Source organism: Rhinoraja longicauda, chromosome 7, assembly GCF_053455715.1.
Source record: "Rhinoraja longicauda isolate Sanriku21f chromosome 7, sRhiLon1.1, whole genome shotgun sequence".
Lineage (NCBI taxonomy): Eukaryota > Metazoa > Chordata > Chondrichthyes > Rajiformes > Arhynchobatidae > Rhinoraja > Rhinoraja longicauda.
In genome coordinates this window covers 11,919,902-11,937,924 of record NC_135959.1, presented here as the reverse complement: position 1 = coordinate 11,937,924, position 18,023 = coordinate 11,919,902, and the positions used below count along the sequence as shown (strand labels likewise).

The 18,023-nt window shown below is 45.2% G+C and overlaps 1 protein-coding gene across 5 annotated transcripts in view; it reads left to right on the top strand.

Moving 5' to 3' along the window:
- The window catches only part of gabrg3 (gamma-aminobutyric acid type A receptor subunit gamma3), a 474,012-nt gene that overhangs the window by 26,532 nt on the left and 429,457 nt on the right, over positions 1-18,023 (top strand). For all 5 annotated transcript variants that reach the window (XR_013547454.1, XM_078402108.1, XM_078402109.1 and 2 more), the window contains exon 3: positions 6,005-6,072. Coding sequence is in view for 4 of the 5 variants with exons in the window: in XM_078402108.1 (XP_078258234.1) it covers positions 6,005-6,072 (68 nt within the window). In the remaining variant the exon portion in view is untranslated. The remainder of the gene's footprint in view (positions 1-6,004; positions 6,073-18,023) is intronic.

Sequence of the window (18,023 nt, the reverse complement as noted above, 5' to 3'; positions counted from 1 at the left end):
ATTCCACAGATTCACAACTCTCTGACTAAAAATGTTTTTCCTCATCTCTGTTCTAAATGGCCTACCCCTTATTCTTAAACTGTGGCCCCTTGTTCTGGACTCCCCCAACATTGGGATCATGTTTCCTGCCTCTAACATTAACGTGTCCAACCCCTTAATAATCTTATACGTTTCGATAAGATCCCCTCTCATCCTTCTAAATTCCAGTGTATACAAACCTAGTCGCTCCAGTCTTTCAACTGGGGTTAACAAGAGAGAGAGAGAGAGTATTTTTTCCTGACTTCTGCTCTTCCTCCTCTGATATTAGTAGTGCATGTTAAGATATGGTCTTTATTCACAAAATGCTGGAGTAACTCAGCAGGTCAGGCAGCGTCTCGGGAGAGAAGGAATGGGTGACGTTTCGGGTCGAGACCCTTCTTCAGACTGATATCAGGGGGGCGGGACAAAGGAAGGATATGGGTGGAGACAGGAAGATAGAGGGAGATCTGGGAAGGAGGAGGGGAAGAGAGGGACAGAGGAACTATCTAAAGTTGGATATGGTCTAATGTGTCAATCGTAACTAGTCACTTTATATGTGCCAGTTTAGTTTTGGCTCATAAAAGCTAATGTTATTATTTTATTCTAATACATAATTGGGATTACGGTAATTGTGGGCAGCAGAAGCCTTTGTTGCTGATATTTAGTGAAGACAACAGTCCATTTCCAGGATCACTACAGTCAAAGAAGTCATGTAATTCCAAGTCCCATAAGATGAAAATATAAAACTGGGAAGGCGGCTCAACCGTGGCTGACGAGAGAAGTCGACGATAGTGTTAAAGCCAAGGAAGAGGCATATGAATTGGCCAGAAGACGCGGCAAACCAGAGGACTGGGTGAAATTTAGAACTCAACAGAGAAGGACAAAGGGGTTAATTAAGAGGGGGGCACATTAGAGGCAGGAAACATGTTCCCAATGTTGGGGGAGTCCAGAACAAGGGGCCACAGTTTAAGAATAATGGGTAGGCCATTTAGAACGGAGATGAGGAAGAACTTTTTCAGTCAGTGAGTGGTGAAGGTGTGGAATTCTCTGCCTCAGAAGGCAGTGGAGGCAAGTTCGTTGGATGCTTTCAAGAGAAAGCTGGATAGAGCTCTTAAGGATAGCGTAGTGAGGGGGTATGGGGAGAAGGCAGGAAGGGGGTACTGATTGAGAGTGATCAGCCATGATCGCATTGAATGGCGGTGCTGGCTCAAAGGGCTGAATGGCCTACTCCTGCACCTATTGTCTATTGTCTATAAAGAGCGTGAAAGAAAGCTTGCGGGGAATATAAAAACTGACTGTAGAAGTTTCTGTAGGTATGTAAAAAGGAAAATCAGTGAAGACGAATGTGGGTCCCTCACAGTCAGAGAATTTATAATGGGAAATAAGGAAATTGCAGAACAGTTAAACGAGTACTTTGGTTCTGTGAAGACGAATGTGGGTCCCTCACAGTCAGAGAATTTATAATGGGAAATAAGGAAATGGCAGAACAGTTAAACGAGTACTTTGGTTCTGTCTTCGCTAAGGAAGACACAAATAATCTCCTGGAAATACTACCGAGGATCTAGTGGGAGGGAGGAACTGAAGGGAATCCACATTAGTCACAAAATGGTGTTAGGTAAACTGTTGGGACTGAAGGCAGCTAAATTCCCAGGGACTGATGGTCTGCATCCCAGAGTACTCAAGGAGGTGGCCCTAGAAATCGTGGATGCATTGGTGATCATTTTCCAATGTTCTCTCGACTCTGGATCAGTTCCTGTGGACTGGAGGGTAGCCAATGTAACTCCACTTTTTAAGAAAGGAGGGAGAGAGAAAACGGGGAATTATAGACCAGTTAGCCTTGCATCGGAAATGGGGAGGATACTAGAGTCGATTATTAAAGATGTTATAGTGGCGCATTTGGAAAGCAGTGACAGGATCGGTCAAAGTCAGCATGGATTTATGAAGGGGAAATTATGCTTGACTAATCTTTTGGAATTTTTTGAGGATGTAACAAGTAGAATGGATAAGGGGGAGCCAGTGGATGTGGTGCGTCTGGACTTTCAAAAAGCCTTTGACAAGGTCCCACACAAGAGATTAGTGTGCAAAATTAGAGCACATGGTATTAGGGGTAGTATATTGACATGGATACAGAACTGGTTGGCAGACAGGAAACAAAGAGTAGAAATTAACGAGTCCTTTTCAGAATGACAGGCAGTGACTAGTGGGGTGCCGCAAGACTCGGTTCTGGGACCCCAGTTGTTTACAATATATATTAATGATTTAGACGAAGGAATTAAATGTAACATCTCTAAGTTTGCGGATGACACAAAGCTGGGTGGCAGTGTGAGCTGCAAGGAAGATGCTATGAGGCTGCAGGATGACTTGGATAGCTTGGGTGAGTGGGCAGATGCGTGGCAGATGCAGTATAATGTGGATAAATGTGAGGTTATCCACTTTGGTGGCAAGAACAGGAAGACAGATTATTATCTGAATGGTGTCAGATTAGGAAATGGGGAGGTGCAACAAGACCTGGGTGTGCTTGTATATCAGTCACTGAAAGTAAGCATACAGGTACAGCGGGCAATGAAGAAAGCCAATGGCATGTTGACCATCATTGCGAGAGGATTTGAGTTTAGGAGCAAGGAGGTCCTACTGCAGTTGTCCAGGGCCCTGGTGAAACCGCATCTGGAGTACTGTGTGCAATTTTGGTCTCCTAATTTGAGGAAGGACATTATTGCTATTGTTATTGTCGAGGGAGTGCAGTGTATGTTCACCAGGTTAATTCCCGGGATGGCGGGACTTATGTATGATGAAAGAATGGATCGACTGGGCTTGTATTCGATGGAATTTAGAAGGATGAGAGGGGATCTTATAGAACCATATAAAATGCTTAGAGGATTGGACAGGGTAGATGCAGGAAAGATGTTCCCAATGTTGTGGGAGTCCAGAACCAGGGGTCACAGTTTAAGAATAAGGGGTAGGCCATTTAGGACTGAGATGAGGAAAAACGTCTTCACCCAGAGAGTTGTGTATCTGTGGAATTCTCTGCCACAGAAGGCAGTGGAGGTCAATTCACTGGATGTTTTCAAGAGAGAGTTAGATTTAGCTCTTGGGGCTAAGGGAATCAAGGGATATGGGGGGAAAGCCTGAACGGGGTACTGATTTTGGATGATCAGCCATGATCATATATTGAATGGCAGTGCTGGCTTGAAGGGCCGAATGGCCTACTCCTGCACCTATTTTCTATGTTTCTATGATGAGGAGGACCAAAAATGTCACCATATATTATGCAGGAAAGATATGGGTCCTTGTTAAAATGGTGTCATAAGGTCAAAAGGAATAGGAGCAGAATTAGGCCATTCGGCCCATCAAGTCTACTCCTCCATTCAATCATATCCTTGTGTGGCTTGTAGGGGAATGTGCTGGTGATGCTCTTCTTGCCCTTTTGACTGGCGGATGTCCAGGGATACAGTCCAACATGCTGAGTTGGATTAAAAAAAAAAAAATCCTCCCAAGTTCAAGAGAAAAAAATCCAAATCCAAAATTCCACTGCTGAAATATGGATAAACAGGACAAGTACAAAAAAGTGAAGAGTGTACATGGTGATAATCATGCCGTCCACAATGTACAGATAAAGGGCACAACATTTAGTATGTGATAAAGTCTGATTAAAGATGTCTCCAATGAGATAGATGGGAAGCCAGGAACGCACTCAGCTGGTGAGGGGATGGTTCAGTTGCCTGATAACTGCTGGAAGGGAACTGATCCTGAAGCTGGAGTACATGGACAGGAAATCTTTAGAGGGCCAAACGTAGGCAAAAATGGGACTAGCTTTGATGGGGCATCTTGGTCAGCATAGAGGAGTTGGGCTGAAGGGTCTGTTTCCATGCGCCATTACTTTGACTCCAACTTTATTACTCTTGTTGCAGTATACTTATCATATCATATCATATATATACAGCCGGAAACAGGCCTTTTCGGCCCTCCAAGTTTGTGCCGCCCAGTGATCCCCGTACATTAACACTATCCTACACCCACTAAGGACAATTTTTTACATTTTACCCAGCCAATTAACCTACATACCTGTACGTCTTTGGAGTGTGGGAGGAAACCGAAGATCTCGGAGAAAACCCACGCAGGTCACGGGGAGAACGTACAAACTCTTTACAGTGCAGCACCCGTAGGCAGGATCGAACCTGAGTCTCCGGCGCTGCATTCGCTGTAAAGCAGCAACTCTACCGCTGCGCTACCGTGCCGCCCAAAGGCATCAGAGTATTTATATAAAAGATTCTCCATTTATATGGATTATTTTTATTAAGTTCATGGTTCCTGAGTTCCAGGAGCAGAATTAGGCCATTCGGCCCATCAAGTCTACTCTGTCATTCAAACACGGCTGATCTATCTTTCCCTCTCACCCGCATTTTCCTGCCTTCACCCCATAACCTCTGACACCTTTACTAACCAAGAATCTGTCCATCTCTGCCTATAATATACCCATTGACTTGGCCTCCACAGCCATCTGCGGCAATAAATTCCACAGATTCACCACCCTCCAACTAAAAAAATTCCTTCTCGTCTCCTTTCTAAAGGTACGTCTTTTATTCTGAGGCTATAGCCTCTGGTCCTAGACTCTCCCACTAGTGGAAACATCCTCTCAACATTCAATCTATCCAGGCCTTTCACTATTTGGTAAGTTTCACCCACCCTCTTAAACCCGAGTGAGTATAGGCTCAATGCCTTCAAACGCTCATCAAATGTTAACCCAATCATCCCTGGGATAATTCCCGTAAAGGTATTAAGGTAATATTTAAGAAATGTATTTCTTATCAACCCTGGAAAAATGGCAAAATGCCATGATTTCTGCATCTAGATCAAAAGTATTTATTTGTCATATGCACTCGATATGAACCAGTGCAATGACATTCTTATTTGCTACAGCTTTAGATGCAACAGCGACAATAAATATACGATAGATAAATTTGCAATAAAGTTCAAATCTTATTTCGAAGGATGAAGAAATAATCTTGATTAACACTTGCACTTCACAGTATGAGATGCTCACTTTGAAATGAAACATTGAACTGATGTCCGTTGGATCTCTCAGATGGACCTAAGATCTTACAGTCAGAAAACGCTGGAGTAACTCAGGTAGACAGGCAGCATCTCTGGAGAGAAGGAATGGGTGACGCTTCAGACTGATCAGTCTGAAGAAGGGTCTCGACCCGGAACGTCACCCATTTCCTCTCTCCAAAGATGCTGCCTGTCCCGTTGAGTTCTATTTCAAAAGATACTTCATTGGCTAGAATGTGCTTTAGAATATCTAAAATTACTATTGCAACTTTTAAAAAACATATGGACAGGTACATGGATGGGACTGGTTTGGAGGGATATGGGCCAAACGCAGGCAGATGGGGCTGGTGTATCATATCATATCATATATATACAGCCGGAAACAGACCTTTTTCGGCCCTCCAAGTCCGTGCCGCCCAGTGATCCCCGTACATTAACACTATCCTACACCCACTAGGGACAATGTTTACATTTACCCAGCCAATTAACCTACATACCTGTACGTCTTTGGAGTGTGGGAGGAAACCGAAGATCTCGGAGAAAACCCACGCAGGTCACGGGGAGAACATACAAACTCCTTACAGTGCAGCACCCGTAGTCAGGATCGAACCTGAGTCTCCGGCGCTGCATTCGCTGTAAAGCAGCAACTCTACCGCTGCGCTACCGTGCCGCCCAGATGGGACTTGTTGGCTGGAGTGAACAAGTTGGGCCAAAGGGCCTGTTTCCATACTGTATCCCTCTATGACTCTAACATCTGTAACCATGCGCATTGGTAATTTGTTTGCAGATTGTGACAATACCTCCATTGACTTAAGTAAACAGTAGGATGCCCCTAAGTCTTAAAAAGGCACTTAAGTAAAACAATTTTTTTAACTGTTTTAGTGAAGATAATTGGCATGTCTTTACTAACATGTAACTTTTGTTTCCTATTTCACAGGAAAGCCAACTGTTATAAATGTTGATATCTATATCAACAGCATTGGGCCGGTTTCTTCAATTAACATGGTGAGTAGGCTTTGCACCAATAACAATATCTTTTCAATTTAGCCTGATGTGATGATCTTTGAAACAATGGATTTCTGAACAGTGATGGCCATGGCTTGGTTTCTTAAAGGCAACCTGGAAAACCATTGCCGTGTGCGTTGTCAAAAACACAAACTTGACTTAAGATATTGACGGAGTGATGTTGAGCACAATTATCATCTGAATATTAAATTTCATAATGAACGGCAAGATGGCACAGCGGTTAGTGCAGCTGCCTCACAGATCTACGTTTGATCCTGATCTCGGATTTGTGGATTTGCACACTTCCTCTGCGGCTGTGTTTGGTTTTCGCTGGGTGTTCCGGTTTCCTCTCGCATCCAGAGGAAGTTCTGGTAGTTTGAATTGGCTTCTGTAAATTACTCCTTCATGTGTAGATGTGTCAAAATAATCAACTTGGGAGTTGGTTTGATTTGGTTTGGTTTGGTTTGTTGTTATGTATACTGAGGTACAGTACCGAGGTACAAGTTGCATTCTAACCAGTCAGTGGAAAGACTATACATGATTACAATTGAGAGCCATCTACAGTGTACAGATACATGATAATGGGAATAACATGCAGTGCAAGATAAATTTCAGTGATTGAGGATATTCTGAGGGTCTCCAGTGAGGTAGATCGTAGCTTATAACTGCTCTCTAGTTGTTGATCGGAAGATGCGCTTGCCCGATAACAGTTGGGAAGAAACTGTCCCTGAATCTGGGGGTGTGTATTTGCACTCTTCTGTACCTCTTGCCTGGTGGGAGAGGGGAAAAGAGTGAGTGAGACTCGTCCTTGATTATGCTGCTGGCGTTGCTGAGGCAGCATGAGGTGTAAATGGAGTCAAGGGAACGGAGATTGGTTTGTGTGATGGTCTGGGCTGCATCCACAATTCTCTGCAATTTCTTGCGTTGATGCACATGCATGGGAGAGTAAGTTGTGAGAGCACAGGGAAATGAGGAGAGGGGCAATGGAGCTATTGGGAATGTGCCTTGGGAGCAGGCATGGATCCAATTGGCTGAATGGCCCCCTTCTGTGTTGTTTTAAGTAAAATACATTGGGATTGTTGTTTAATAAACATGGAAGTCATAAAGACCTGAGTTGCAATTTTATTTTGCCATAAATATTTCAATCTTTTATTATTATGTAGCTTAGCTCGATGGGCCAGGGAAAACACATGGAATTAAAATAGTTAAGCAAGGTCTGGGTGAATGGAAGTACGAGCTTGCGAGGCTGAGTGGCCTACAATTGTTCCCAGTTTTCTTACTTTGATCATTCCATAAAGACTGGAGCGACTAGGCTTGTATACAGTGGAATTTAGAAGGATGAGAGGAGATCTTATCGAAACGTATAAGATTATTAAGCGGTTTGGACACGTTAGAGGCAGGAAACATGTTCCCAATGTTGGGGGAGTCCAGAACAAGGGGCCACAGTTTAAGAATAAGGGGTAGGCCATTTAGAACTGAGATGAGGAAAAAAAAAATCAGATGCTGGTTAATACACAAAAGGACAGAAAGTGTTGGAATAAGGGTGGCACGGGTGGCACAGTGGTAGAGTTGTTGCCTTACAGCACCAGAGACCCGGGTTCAATCCTGACTGTGGGTGCTGTCTGTATGGAGTTTGTATGTTCTCCCTGTGACCGCGTGGGTTTCCTCCGAGTGCTCTGGTTTTTCTCCCACACTATAAAGACGTTCAGTTTGTAAGTTCATTGCCTTCGGTAAAATTGTACATTGTCCCTAGTGTGTCGGATCGTTGGTCGGTGCGGACCCGGTGGGCCGACGAAGCCTGTTTTCACTCTGTATCTCTGCAGTTTTGAGTCTAACTCAGCAGGTCATGTTGCATCTCGGAGCTTCAGAAACTAAAATCCAACATAATATTCCAGTGTGGTACCGAGTGAGTGCTGTACTGTCAGGGCTGTCGAGACCAGAAATGTCACCTGCCCACCATGTTCTCCAGCGATGCTGCATGACCTGCTGGATTACTCCAACACATTCAAGTCAAGTCAAGTTTATTTGTCATATGCACATACAATAGACAATAGACAATAGGTGCAGGAGTAGGCCATTCAGCCCTTCGAGCCAGCACCGCCATTCAATGCGATCATAGCTGATCACTCTCAATCAGTACCCCGTTCCTGCCTTCTCGCCATACCCCCTCACTCCGCTATCCTTAAGAGCTCTATCCAGCCCTCTCTTGAAAGCATCCAACGAACTGGCCTCCACTGCCTACTGAGGCAGAGAATTCCACACCTTCACCACTCTCTGACTGAAACGATGTGCAGTGAAATGAAAGTGGATTGCGCAAAAAAAAGAATTACAGTTACAGCATATAAATAAAAGTTAATACAGAGAAGACAAAATTTAGTCCCTGGAGTTATAAAAGTTAACAGTCCTGGTGGCCTGTGGGAAGAAACTCCGTCTCATCCTCTCCGTTTTCACAGCGTGACAGCGGAGGCGTTTGCCTGCCCGTAGCAGCTGGAACAGTCCATTGCTGGGGTGGCAGGGGTCCCCCATAATGTTGCTGGCTCTGGATCTGCACCTCCTGATGTATAGGTCCTGCAGGGGGGCGAGTGTAGTTCCCATGGTGCGCTCTGCCGAACGCACTACTCTCTGCAGGGCCATCCTGTCCTGGGCAGAGCTGTTCCCAAACCAGACTGTAATGTTGCCAGACAGGATGCTCTCTACAGCCCCAGAGTAGAAACAATGAAGGATCCTCAGAGACACTCTGAATTTCCTCAGCTGTCTAAGGTGGTAAAGGCGCTGCTTTGCCTTACCCACCAGTGCGGCAATGTGCGTTGCCCATGTCAGATCCTCTTTGATGTGGACTCCCAGGTACTTAAAACTGCTCACCCCATCCACAGTAGACCCATTTATTTCCATTGTGTCCCTTGTCAGGGATTCGCTTTGGAGGAGACATTAAGCTCAATTTTGAACTGACGTCAGTGAAGATATTCAACTTCTGAGATCGTAGCAACTATGCACATTAATTCAGCTCCTTTATATTCCCCAGCTTAATTTATGTCCTCTGTTGCCCCTCGGGGATGAAACTTCCCAACCTTATCCAACTGACCTTTGTTACAACTCCAACCTACTAATGAAGATGAGCGTTCACTGTCCTCCGTAATAGGTCAGCAAACCTTTGAGTGCAAGGGACTGATTTGAGATGAACAATAAATGCTAGTGATGCCCACTATCTGTGAATGAATTAAGTTTTAAGGATGATGTGCCCGGCATCACAGCTCAAACAAAAAAAGATTTGTAAAGTTATCAATGAGGTGGTTTAGTGGCTGGCTCTGTTGAGGCCAGTTCATTGGCTATATTTAAGAGGGAGTTAGATGTGGCCCTTTTTGCTAAAGGGATCAGGGGGTATGGAGAGAAGGCAGGTACAGGCTGCTGAGCTGGATGATCAGCCATGATCATATTGAATGGTGGTGCAGGCTCGAAGGGCCGAATGGCCTACTCCTGCACCTATTTTCTATGTTTCTATATGGCAGACCTACTGCCTTACAGCGCCAGAGACCCGGGTTCCATCCTGACTACGGGTGCTTCTCTGTACATTCTCCCCGTGACCTGCGTGGGTTTTCTCCCAGATCTTTGGTCAGGTTTGTAGGTTAATTGGCTTGGTATGAAAAAGGTAAAATAAAATTGGCCCTAGTCCATGTTGGGCAGTGTTAATGTGCGGGGATCGTTGGTCGGTGCGGACTCGGTGGGCCGAAGGGCCTGTTTCCGCGCTGTATCTCTGAACTAAACTAAAACTAAAATGATTTAAGGTTGCACGAGAAAGCATATCCTGCAGTGTCCACCTTGTCAATAGTCAATCAATAGTCAATAGTCGTTTATTTGTCACATACACATAAATGTGTAGTGAAATGAAACATTACCCACAGTTAAACAATAAGACCAATAAGAATAATCAATAAAAATGCAATAACACATACAATCACAACTAACACCAAACAAAAAGAAACATCCATCACAGTGAGTCTCCTCCAGTCCCTCCTCACTGTGATGGAAGGCCAAAAATGTCTTTTTCTCTTCCCTGCCGTCTTCTCCCGCGGTCAGGCTGTTGGATTTGCCACGTCGGGGCTCCCGATATTGAAGCCGCCGCTGGGCGGTGAAAGGCCAACGGCCTATTTCAGGCCGCGCCGGACGGTGAAAGGTCCGCGGCGGGCCGACCCAAGCCCCGCGATTCGGGGCGGGCGAACACGCTGCCTCTGCCGCTGCCGGAGCTCCCGATGTCGGCCCCCATCCAGGGGCCTGCGGGCTTCCGACGTCCACGCGGCCCGCGCCGGAGCCTCCGGAGACGAATCGCAGCCGCTCCCGTAGCATCCGCAGGCAGCCAGCGCCGCAGGTGGTGAGTCCGGGCCGCGGGCTCTGCGAACCAGAGCCCCAGGTGGTCCCAGGTGAATGGCTGATGGTAGGCCGCAACCGGAACGGAGACACGACACAGAAACAAAGGTCGCGTCTCCGTTCGGGAGAGAGAATTTTACAGTTCCCGTTCCCTCCCACCCCCCCCCCCAAACATAACATACAAACACTACACCATATTAAAACTACAATTCATACAAAAACAACAAAAAACACAAAAGACAGACGGACTGCAGGCAAGCCGCAGCTGCGACGGCTGGCCTCAAAGAAGATGTATTTTCCATCCTATCCATTGTAGTGGCACTATTGTTCGATAACAAAACCCGTCGTCTGTGTGCAGGTTAGCTGGTCGCTTTGCTAAATTGTAGCAGTAATTAACTCCATTATTGGATCCAAAGCACTTTAAAATATCCAGAGGTCATGAAAGGCACAATATAATTAAAGATCTGTTATCTTTGCTAGATTGTGGATTTGAGAACCAGTAATGGTTCATGACTACCATTCTCAAAAGTCTGATAGAGTCATAGAGTCCTACAGCACAGAAAGAGGCCCTTCGGCCCATCGTGTCCGTGCCGCCCGTTACCAAACACAGTCTAATTTTAATCCCATTTTCCCGCATTTGGACCGTAGCCCTGAATGTTGTAGCATTTCAAGTGCCCATCCAAATGCCTCTTAAACGTTGTGAGTGTTCCCGCCTCCACCACCACCCCAGGCAGTGAGTTCCAGACTCCAACCACCCTCTGGGTGAAAAAGTTCTTTCTCACATCCCCCCGAAACCTCCCTCCCCTTACCCTGTATCTATGTCCCCTCGTTGTTGAACCTTCCACCAGTGGAAGAAGTTCCCCGCCATCTACCTTATCTATGCCCCTCATGATCTTGTACACCTCGATCATGTCCCCTCTCAGCCTTCTCTGCTCCAGGGAAAACAACCCCAGTCTGCTCAGTCTCTCCTCATGTCTTTGGCAGGGTTTAATTTCTACTTTAGAGGCTCAGAAACTCAAATCTTACCTGATATTCCAGTGCAGTGTTGAGTGAGTGCCATTACTGTCGGGAGTCAGGCAAGGTACTAAATTCAAGGTCTCTGCGCTCCCAGAATGGTGTGAAGGAGTCTATGGTATTACCTTACCGATGATATGGCTATCGTTGGAGTGCCGGCTAACATTTATCCTTGAATCATAGAATCATATAACATGGAAGTCAGCTCTTTGGCTTTACTTGTCTCTCTAAACCTGGTTTTATAACTGAGCTAGTACCATCTATATACTAAAATGCTCGTTTGTTTGTTTGTTGTTTGTTTGTTTGTTCCTGAACTACAGCCAAAATGGTACACGATAGCTCGACGATTTTAGGTCCATCTTACTCACCATTGTCCCTTTGGTGCTAATGGGAAAGTTTCATTGAAATCGGTGTTATATTTTTAAAGTTATTCACGTTTTAAAGTTTAAATCTATCTCCGGGGGGGGGGGGAGGAGGTAGGATAAGGGGGGTTGAGGGGAATGGAATGGAGGGGAGGGGAATAGGGGGGAGGAGAGAGTGCTGCACCAATGCAGGAGAGGTTTGGACTCAACTGGTCCACTTGGTCTAGTATCTCTCTAAATTTTGCTATCCATGTACCTGTCTCAATATATTTTAATCTTTGCCATTATACCTGCCTCTACATTTCACTCTGGCAGCTCCTTCCATATGTGCACCAGCTTCTGCACAAAGAAATTGCCCCTCGGGACTCTCTTAAATCTTTCCCCTTGCCTTAAGTTGATGCCTTCCTACTTCTGGACTACATTACCTGATTCGGGTTTTGGTTTTACGATATGATCATTGTATTTTATTATGGGTTCCAATCTCTGGATCAGCCAGTCTGGTTCTGATGTAAGCTTCTCATTTCTTCGTGGCATTGTAAACCACGCCAGCTGCTGATTTTAGTTGAGGTTTAGTTTAGAGATACAGTGCGGAAACAGGCCCTTCGGCCCACCGAGTCCGCGCCGCCCAGCGATCCCTGCACATTAACACTATCGTACGTGGGGGACATAGACTCTTCACACCCCTGCAACAGTCTGTTCGAACTCCTTCCATCGGGCAGACGATACAAGGCCTTCTATGTCCGCACCTCCAGACTCAGGAACAGCTTCATCCCCAAGGCCATAGCTGCTATGAACCGGTCCTGCTGAGCCGGATGGTCACATTGCACAGATCTACTTGCACTTTATTCTGTTTTAAAACTGTTACAATTTGTTTCATTGGGTTGTTTAAATTAATACTGACTAGCTAATTGAATTATTGCATCGTATGGGAGGCGCATTCCCAATCTCGTTGTACCCCTGTACAATGACAATAAAGATATATTGTATTGTATTGTGTTTTTAACATTTATGCCAAGCCAGTTAACCTACAAACCCATACGTCTTTATCATATCATATATATACAGCCGGAAACAGGCCTTTTCGGCCCTCCAAGTCCGTGCCGCCCAGCGATCCCCGTACATTAACCCTATCCTACACCCACTAGGGACAATTTTTTTTTTACATTTACCCAGCCAATTAACCTACATACCTGTACGTCTTTGGAGTGTGGGAGGAAACCGAAGTTCTCGGAGAAAACCCACGCAGGTCACGGGGGGAAATGTGCAAACTCCGTACAGACAGCACCCATAGCCAGGATGGAACCTGGGTCTCTGGCGCTGTGAGGCAGCAACTCTACTGCTGTGCCACCTTCTTTTGCAGCTTGACAGCTTTGGATCAGCTCTCCGCTTATCTGCACTTTCATGACAATTCCAGGGATAGTGTTTGTTGCCCTTTCCGTATTGGTTGCCGTGTTTTGAAATGCAGATTTACCCATTAGCTCAACAGCTGTCAAATTAAGCTCTGGGAAAGGCATTAAAAGAATCATTGAAATTTATTCTCAGATTCACAAGCTGACATTTTAATATTGATTTCAGCAGCCAGTGAATTGTGCCACTGGTTACTTTATATGTTTAATTCGATCAAGTGGAAAATACAGGTATTATTCCATTTTTTCGCATTGATAATCAGAGTCGAGTCATTTGTATTATACTATGTTCTAATGATCTCGGAGAACATTGAAATCTTAAAATGACCAGTAACCAGTAATTTCATACAAGGCTCAAGAGATGTCATAATGTACAATGCAAAGCTCCAATCCAGTTTCTTGTGATATTCAATAATACTCGTGAATAACTCTCCAGTGTGACTGCTATTTTTACTGCACATTGCAAACTTGTTGAATACTTGATTAACTTGAAACTTGATTAGTACGGGTGCCGGAGGTTATGGGGAGAAGGCAAAAGAATGGGGATAGGAGGGAGAGATAGATCAGCCATGATTGAATGGCGGAGTAGACTTGATGGGCCGAATGGCCTAATTCTGCTCCTGTCACTTATGAACTCATGATCTTATGGTCCTAAGTTCATAAGGCATAGGAGTAGAATTAGGCCATTCGGCCCATCAATTCTACTCCACCATTCAATCATGGCAGATCTATCTCTCCCTCCTAACCCCATATTATGAATTCCATGTTCTCTCGTTTATGCAGCTTACAGTGTAGAATTAGCATTCCCTCTGCCCCTCACGATATTATTCAGACTTTGGAATCGACTGCAAGCTTATCAAGAAATAATTTGCAGGCTGGAATTCCTCGTGCAATGTTTCATTGTCTATTTAATTGAAGCATAAAGTCACAAAGTAGTTGCAGTAAAGAAGAAGCTTATTGGGCCCATCAAGTACATGCTGTTCTTTACAGAGCGTTTCAGTCCTTTGTTTTCTCCAGCTTTTTCTCCATCGTTATTAGTTGTAAATATTTGTCCAATTCCTCTTTGAAAGCCGCAACTGAAATTGGATCCACTGCACATTTGGGCAGTGTTTTCTAGATTACAGAGACACAAGGAAGTGCAGTCAACAGTTTAATTTATTGTCACACGTACATAGGTACATTGAAAAGCCTTTGTTGCGTGCAATCCAGTCAGTGGAAAGACAATACATGATTATAATCGAGCCACTTCCAGTGTCTCGATACATGATAAGGCAAGGTAAAGCCAGCCAAGTCTGAAGAAGGATAATCCGAGGGTCACCAATGAGGTAGATAATAATTGAGGACTGCTCTCTGTTTGTGGTATGATGATAACGTTGCTTGATAACAGCTCGGAAGAAAGTGTCCCTGAATCTGGGGGTGTGCGTTTTCACCCTTCCATACATTTTTGCCCATTGGGAGAGGGGAGAAGAGGGAGTGGCCAGGGTGCGACTCGTCCTTGATTGTGCTGCTGGCCTTGCCCAGGTTCATTTTCTTGTTCTTTTTTTCGAGATTATTGTTATTTTCTGTACAAGTAAGTTCTTCCCCAGGTGACATCTGGATCTTCCATGAGGCACTTTGAATCCATGTCCTATTACAGCTTGAAGCCACCCCGGACAGAGGACAACACCAGTGTGAAGAAGGGTCTCGACCCGAAACATCGCCAATTCCTTCTCTCCAGAGATGCTGCCTGTCCCGCTGAGTTACTCCAGCTTTTTTTGTGTCCAGCTTGGGTGTAAACTCTGACATGCACGAGATAACCACTTATGAGGTGTTTGCTCAGTAATAAACCAGAACCAGAACTACACATCTACACATCTCTATCTTTACTCTGTTTAAACCCACCACGACCTTGACCATCTCCATTGTTTCTCCTCTCAACCTAATCTGGAAGAACCTCATCTCTTGCTGGTCTCTCTTGATGTCTGGAACTATTCCAGTGCAGCGGAAGAACTAATCCAAAAGCTTGAGACGCCAGGAGTGATGGTTGCGGTGTTGGCTCTAAAATTTAATTTAAAAGCAATCCTCTGGAGCTATAAGCACAGGACCTGCCAACTTGAATGGATGGGTCATTCCGAGTCTATTGTGAGTGTGTGCATTCAAGAAAAGCACAGGGATTGGTCCCAGTCGTGTGGGAGCCTGTCTGCAGCATGTGTCGGTTCCGATCAGGATTCCACCTACTCACACACACAATCAAGCTTGAACGTAAGTGTGCGGCTCTCTGCAGCCCCGCTGGGATTGAACGGAACGGAAAAAGCAGTGAGGTGACATATTCTGGGTCTTGTTTACAAAAGTCTCAATTATCACCTGTGTTTTTGAAGCTGCGTTTGGGCAGGTGGGGGCATTTCAGTTGACTGCAGCTATTACATCAGGGAGAACTTCGGATCACGAGACAAGTTCCTATTCTATTGTATTTCCCGCTCATTGAGCCCACTTACATGCGAGACAGTATTGTGCCTTGGACCGTCTCCTCCTGCATATCCCTTTTGGAGCGCAATGATGCTATAATAACAATTGAAATGCTTTGCTTTGCATACAGCGTAGGCAGTGCACAAGTCTCGCCACGTGCACCTGGCACCCACAAAGTTGGAATGTAACTTTGCTCTCTAAACCAACAGAAGGCATTTCCTTCAGGGTAGGAACAACGAGTGTGCATTATCTGTAGTAGTAAAAGGGTAGAGCACACTGATTTCCTTTGGGAATGGATTGAAGCAGAACATGGATTTGAATGGTTTGTTGTTTTGAAGATTTATTACTTAATGTCAGTCTTTATTACATGGCCACTGCAATTACTGTGTTCAGGTTCACGATCGCTGGTTTATTACTGTCACTGCCTCCACTGTTTGATTCTGACTGCTGTCTCTTTATTTTTATGGCTTTTTGATCTGCCTACAATAACCATATGTCTCCTGTAACTAAATCCAACGCCTGCAGTCAGCCACATAGGATAGGGCATTGCAGTCTTATAATCAGCAAGGGCAGAGACGTTTGCCAGTGATGTAAGGTTGGTGGACACAAAAAGCTGGATGGAGTAACTCAGCAGGTCAGACAGCATCTCTGGAGGAAAAGGAAGAGATGACCTTTTTTGGGTCGAGACCCTTCTTCTGACTGAGTGTGAGGGGAAAGGGAAAGGAGAGAAAAAGACGGTGATGCAAAGAGATATAGAACAAACGAATGAAAGATGTGCAGAAATGTAAGGATGATAAAGGAAACAGGCTGTGTGCGAGGTGAGAACGAGCACAGATAATGAGACTCAACAAATGAGTTTGAAGCTGGTGAGATTTGTGTGGGAGGGGCGGGGAGAGAGGGAATGCAGGGATCACTTGAAGTGAGAGAAATCAATCTTCATACCACTGGGCTGTCAGCTGCCCAAGCGAAATATGAGACGCTGTTCCTCCAATTTGCATTTAGCCTCATTCTGACAATGGAGGAGGCCTCGGACAGAAAGGTCAGTGTGGAAATGGGAAGAGGAACAGACGAAATGTGTGTATTGATCAGAGATGCGGGACATGTATCAAAATTGGTTATTCCTGCTTACTACTTCAACCTGGAAAGCAGAAACCAAAGGGAATAATTTCTTGTCTGCAGGTGTCAATACATGTATGTGGGTTGTCTTTTACAATTGATCACATTGTGGTCCTGTTTGATATCCTCTTCAGAAATGGGCATGAGAACTAGATTGTTGAGTTTAATGTCACGTGCACCGAGGTACAGTGAAATGCTTTTGTTGCTTGCAAACCAGTTAGCTGAAAGACAATACACGATTACCCAATCAAGCCATTTACAGTCAATGGATACATGACAAGAGAATAACAGTGTCTTGCCCTTGCTTAGAATAATAGGATTGCCCAGGGGCATAAGGAACAGGAGCAGAGGTTGGCCATGTGGCCTCATGAACCTGCTTCACGGTGCAGTAAGATCTTGGGGCATCTGATCTTTGGCCTCAACTCTACAATCCCACCAACCCAGATCCCTCCATTTCTCTGTTCAAAAATCCATCAATCTCGGTATCAGATTTCCCGAATAGTTCAGTGTCCACACAATCTGTTATGCGTCAATCCACTGGCACCACACTCCGATAGGAAAGAAATCCTGCTCATCACCGTCAATTGATCCTTAATTCTGAGAATCTTCCTTCCTCAAAGGCAGTCCCCTGGGACAAGGAAAATGTTGTTTTTCTTTTGCTTTGTGGGAGGTTGATGAGGCCGGTTTTGAAACAATAGGCACGCATGTTTCATATCATATCATATCATATATATACAGCCGGAAACAGGCCTTTTCGGCCCACCAAGTCCGTGCCGCCCAGCGATCCCCGTACATTAACACTATCCGACACCCACTAGGGACAATTTAAAAAAAAAATTTACCCAGCCAATTTACCTACATACCTGTACGTCTTTGGAGTGTGGGAGGAAACCGAAGATCTCGGAGAAAACCCACGCAGGTCACGGGGAGAACGTACAAACTCCTTACAGTGCAGCACCCGTAGTCAGGATCGAACCTGAGTCTCCGGCGCTGCATTCGCTGTAAAGCAGCAACTCTACCGCTGCGCTACCGTGCCGCCTGTGTACAGGTAAGTCAGGCGGAGGGTCAATAGGCCTGGTAGGTCGGCAGACACAGATACACACTCTCCCACAGGTGTAGGTGCACACAGACAGATGGAAACATTTTCGCATGCGCCCTCTCTCTCTCGCACACTCACCCTCGCACGCTCTCTCCTACTTGCGCTCTCCCTTTCTTTCGCTTTTGTACTCCCTCTCTCTCTCTCTCT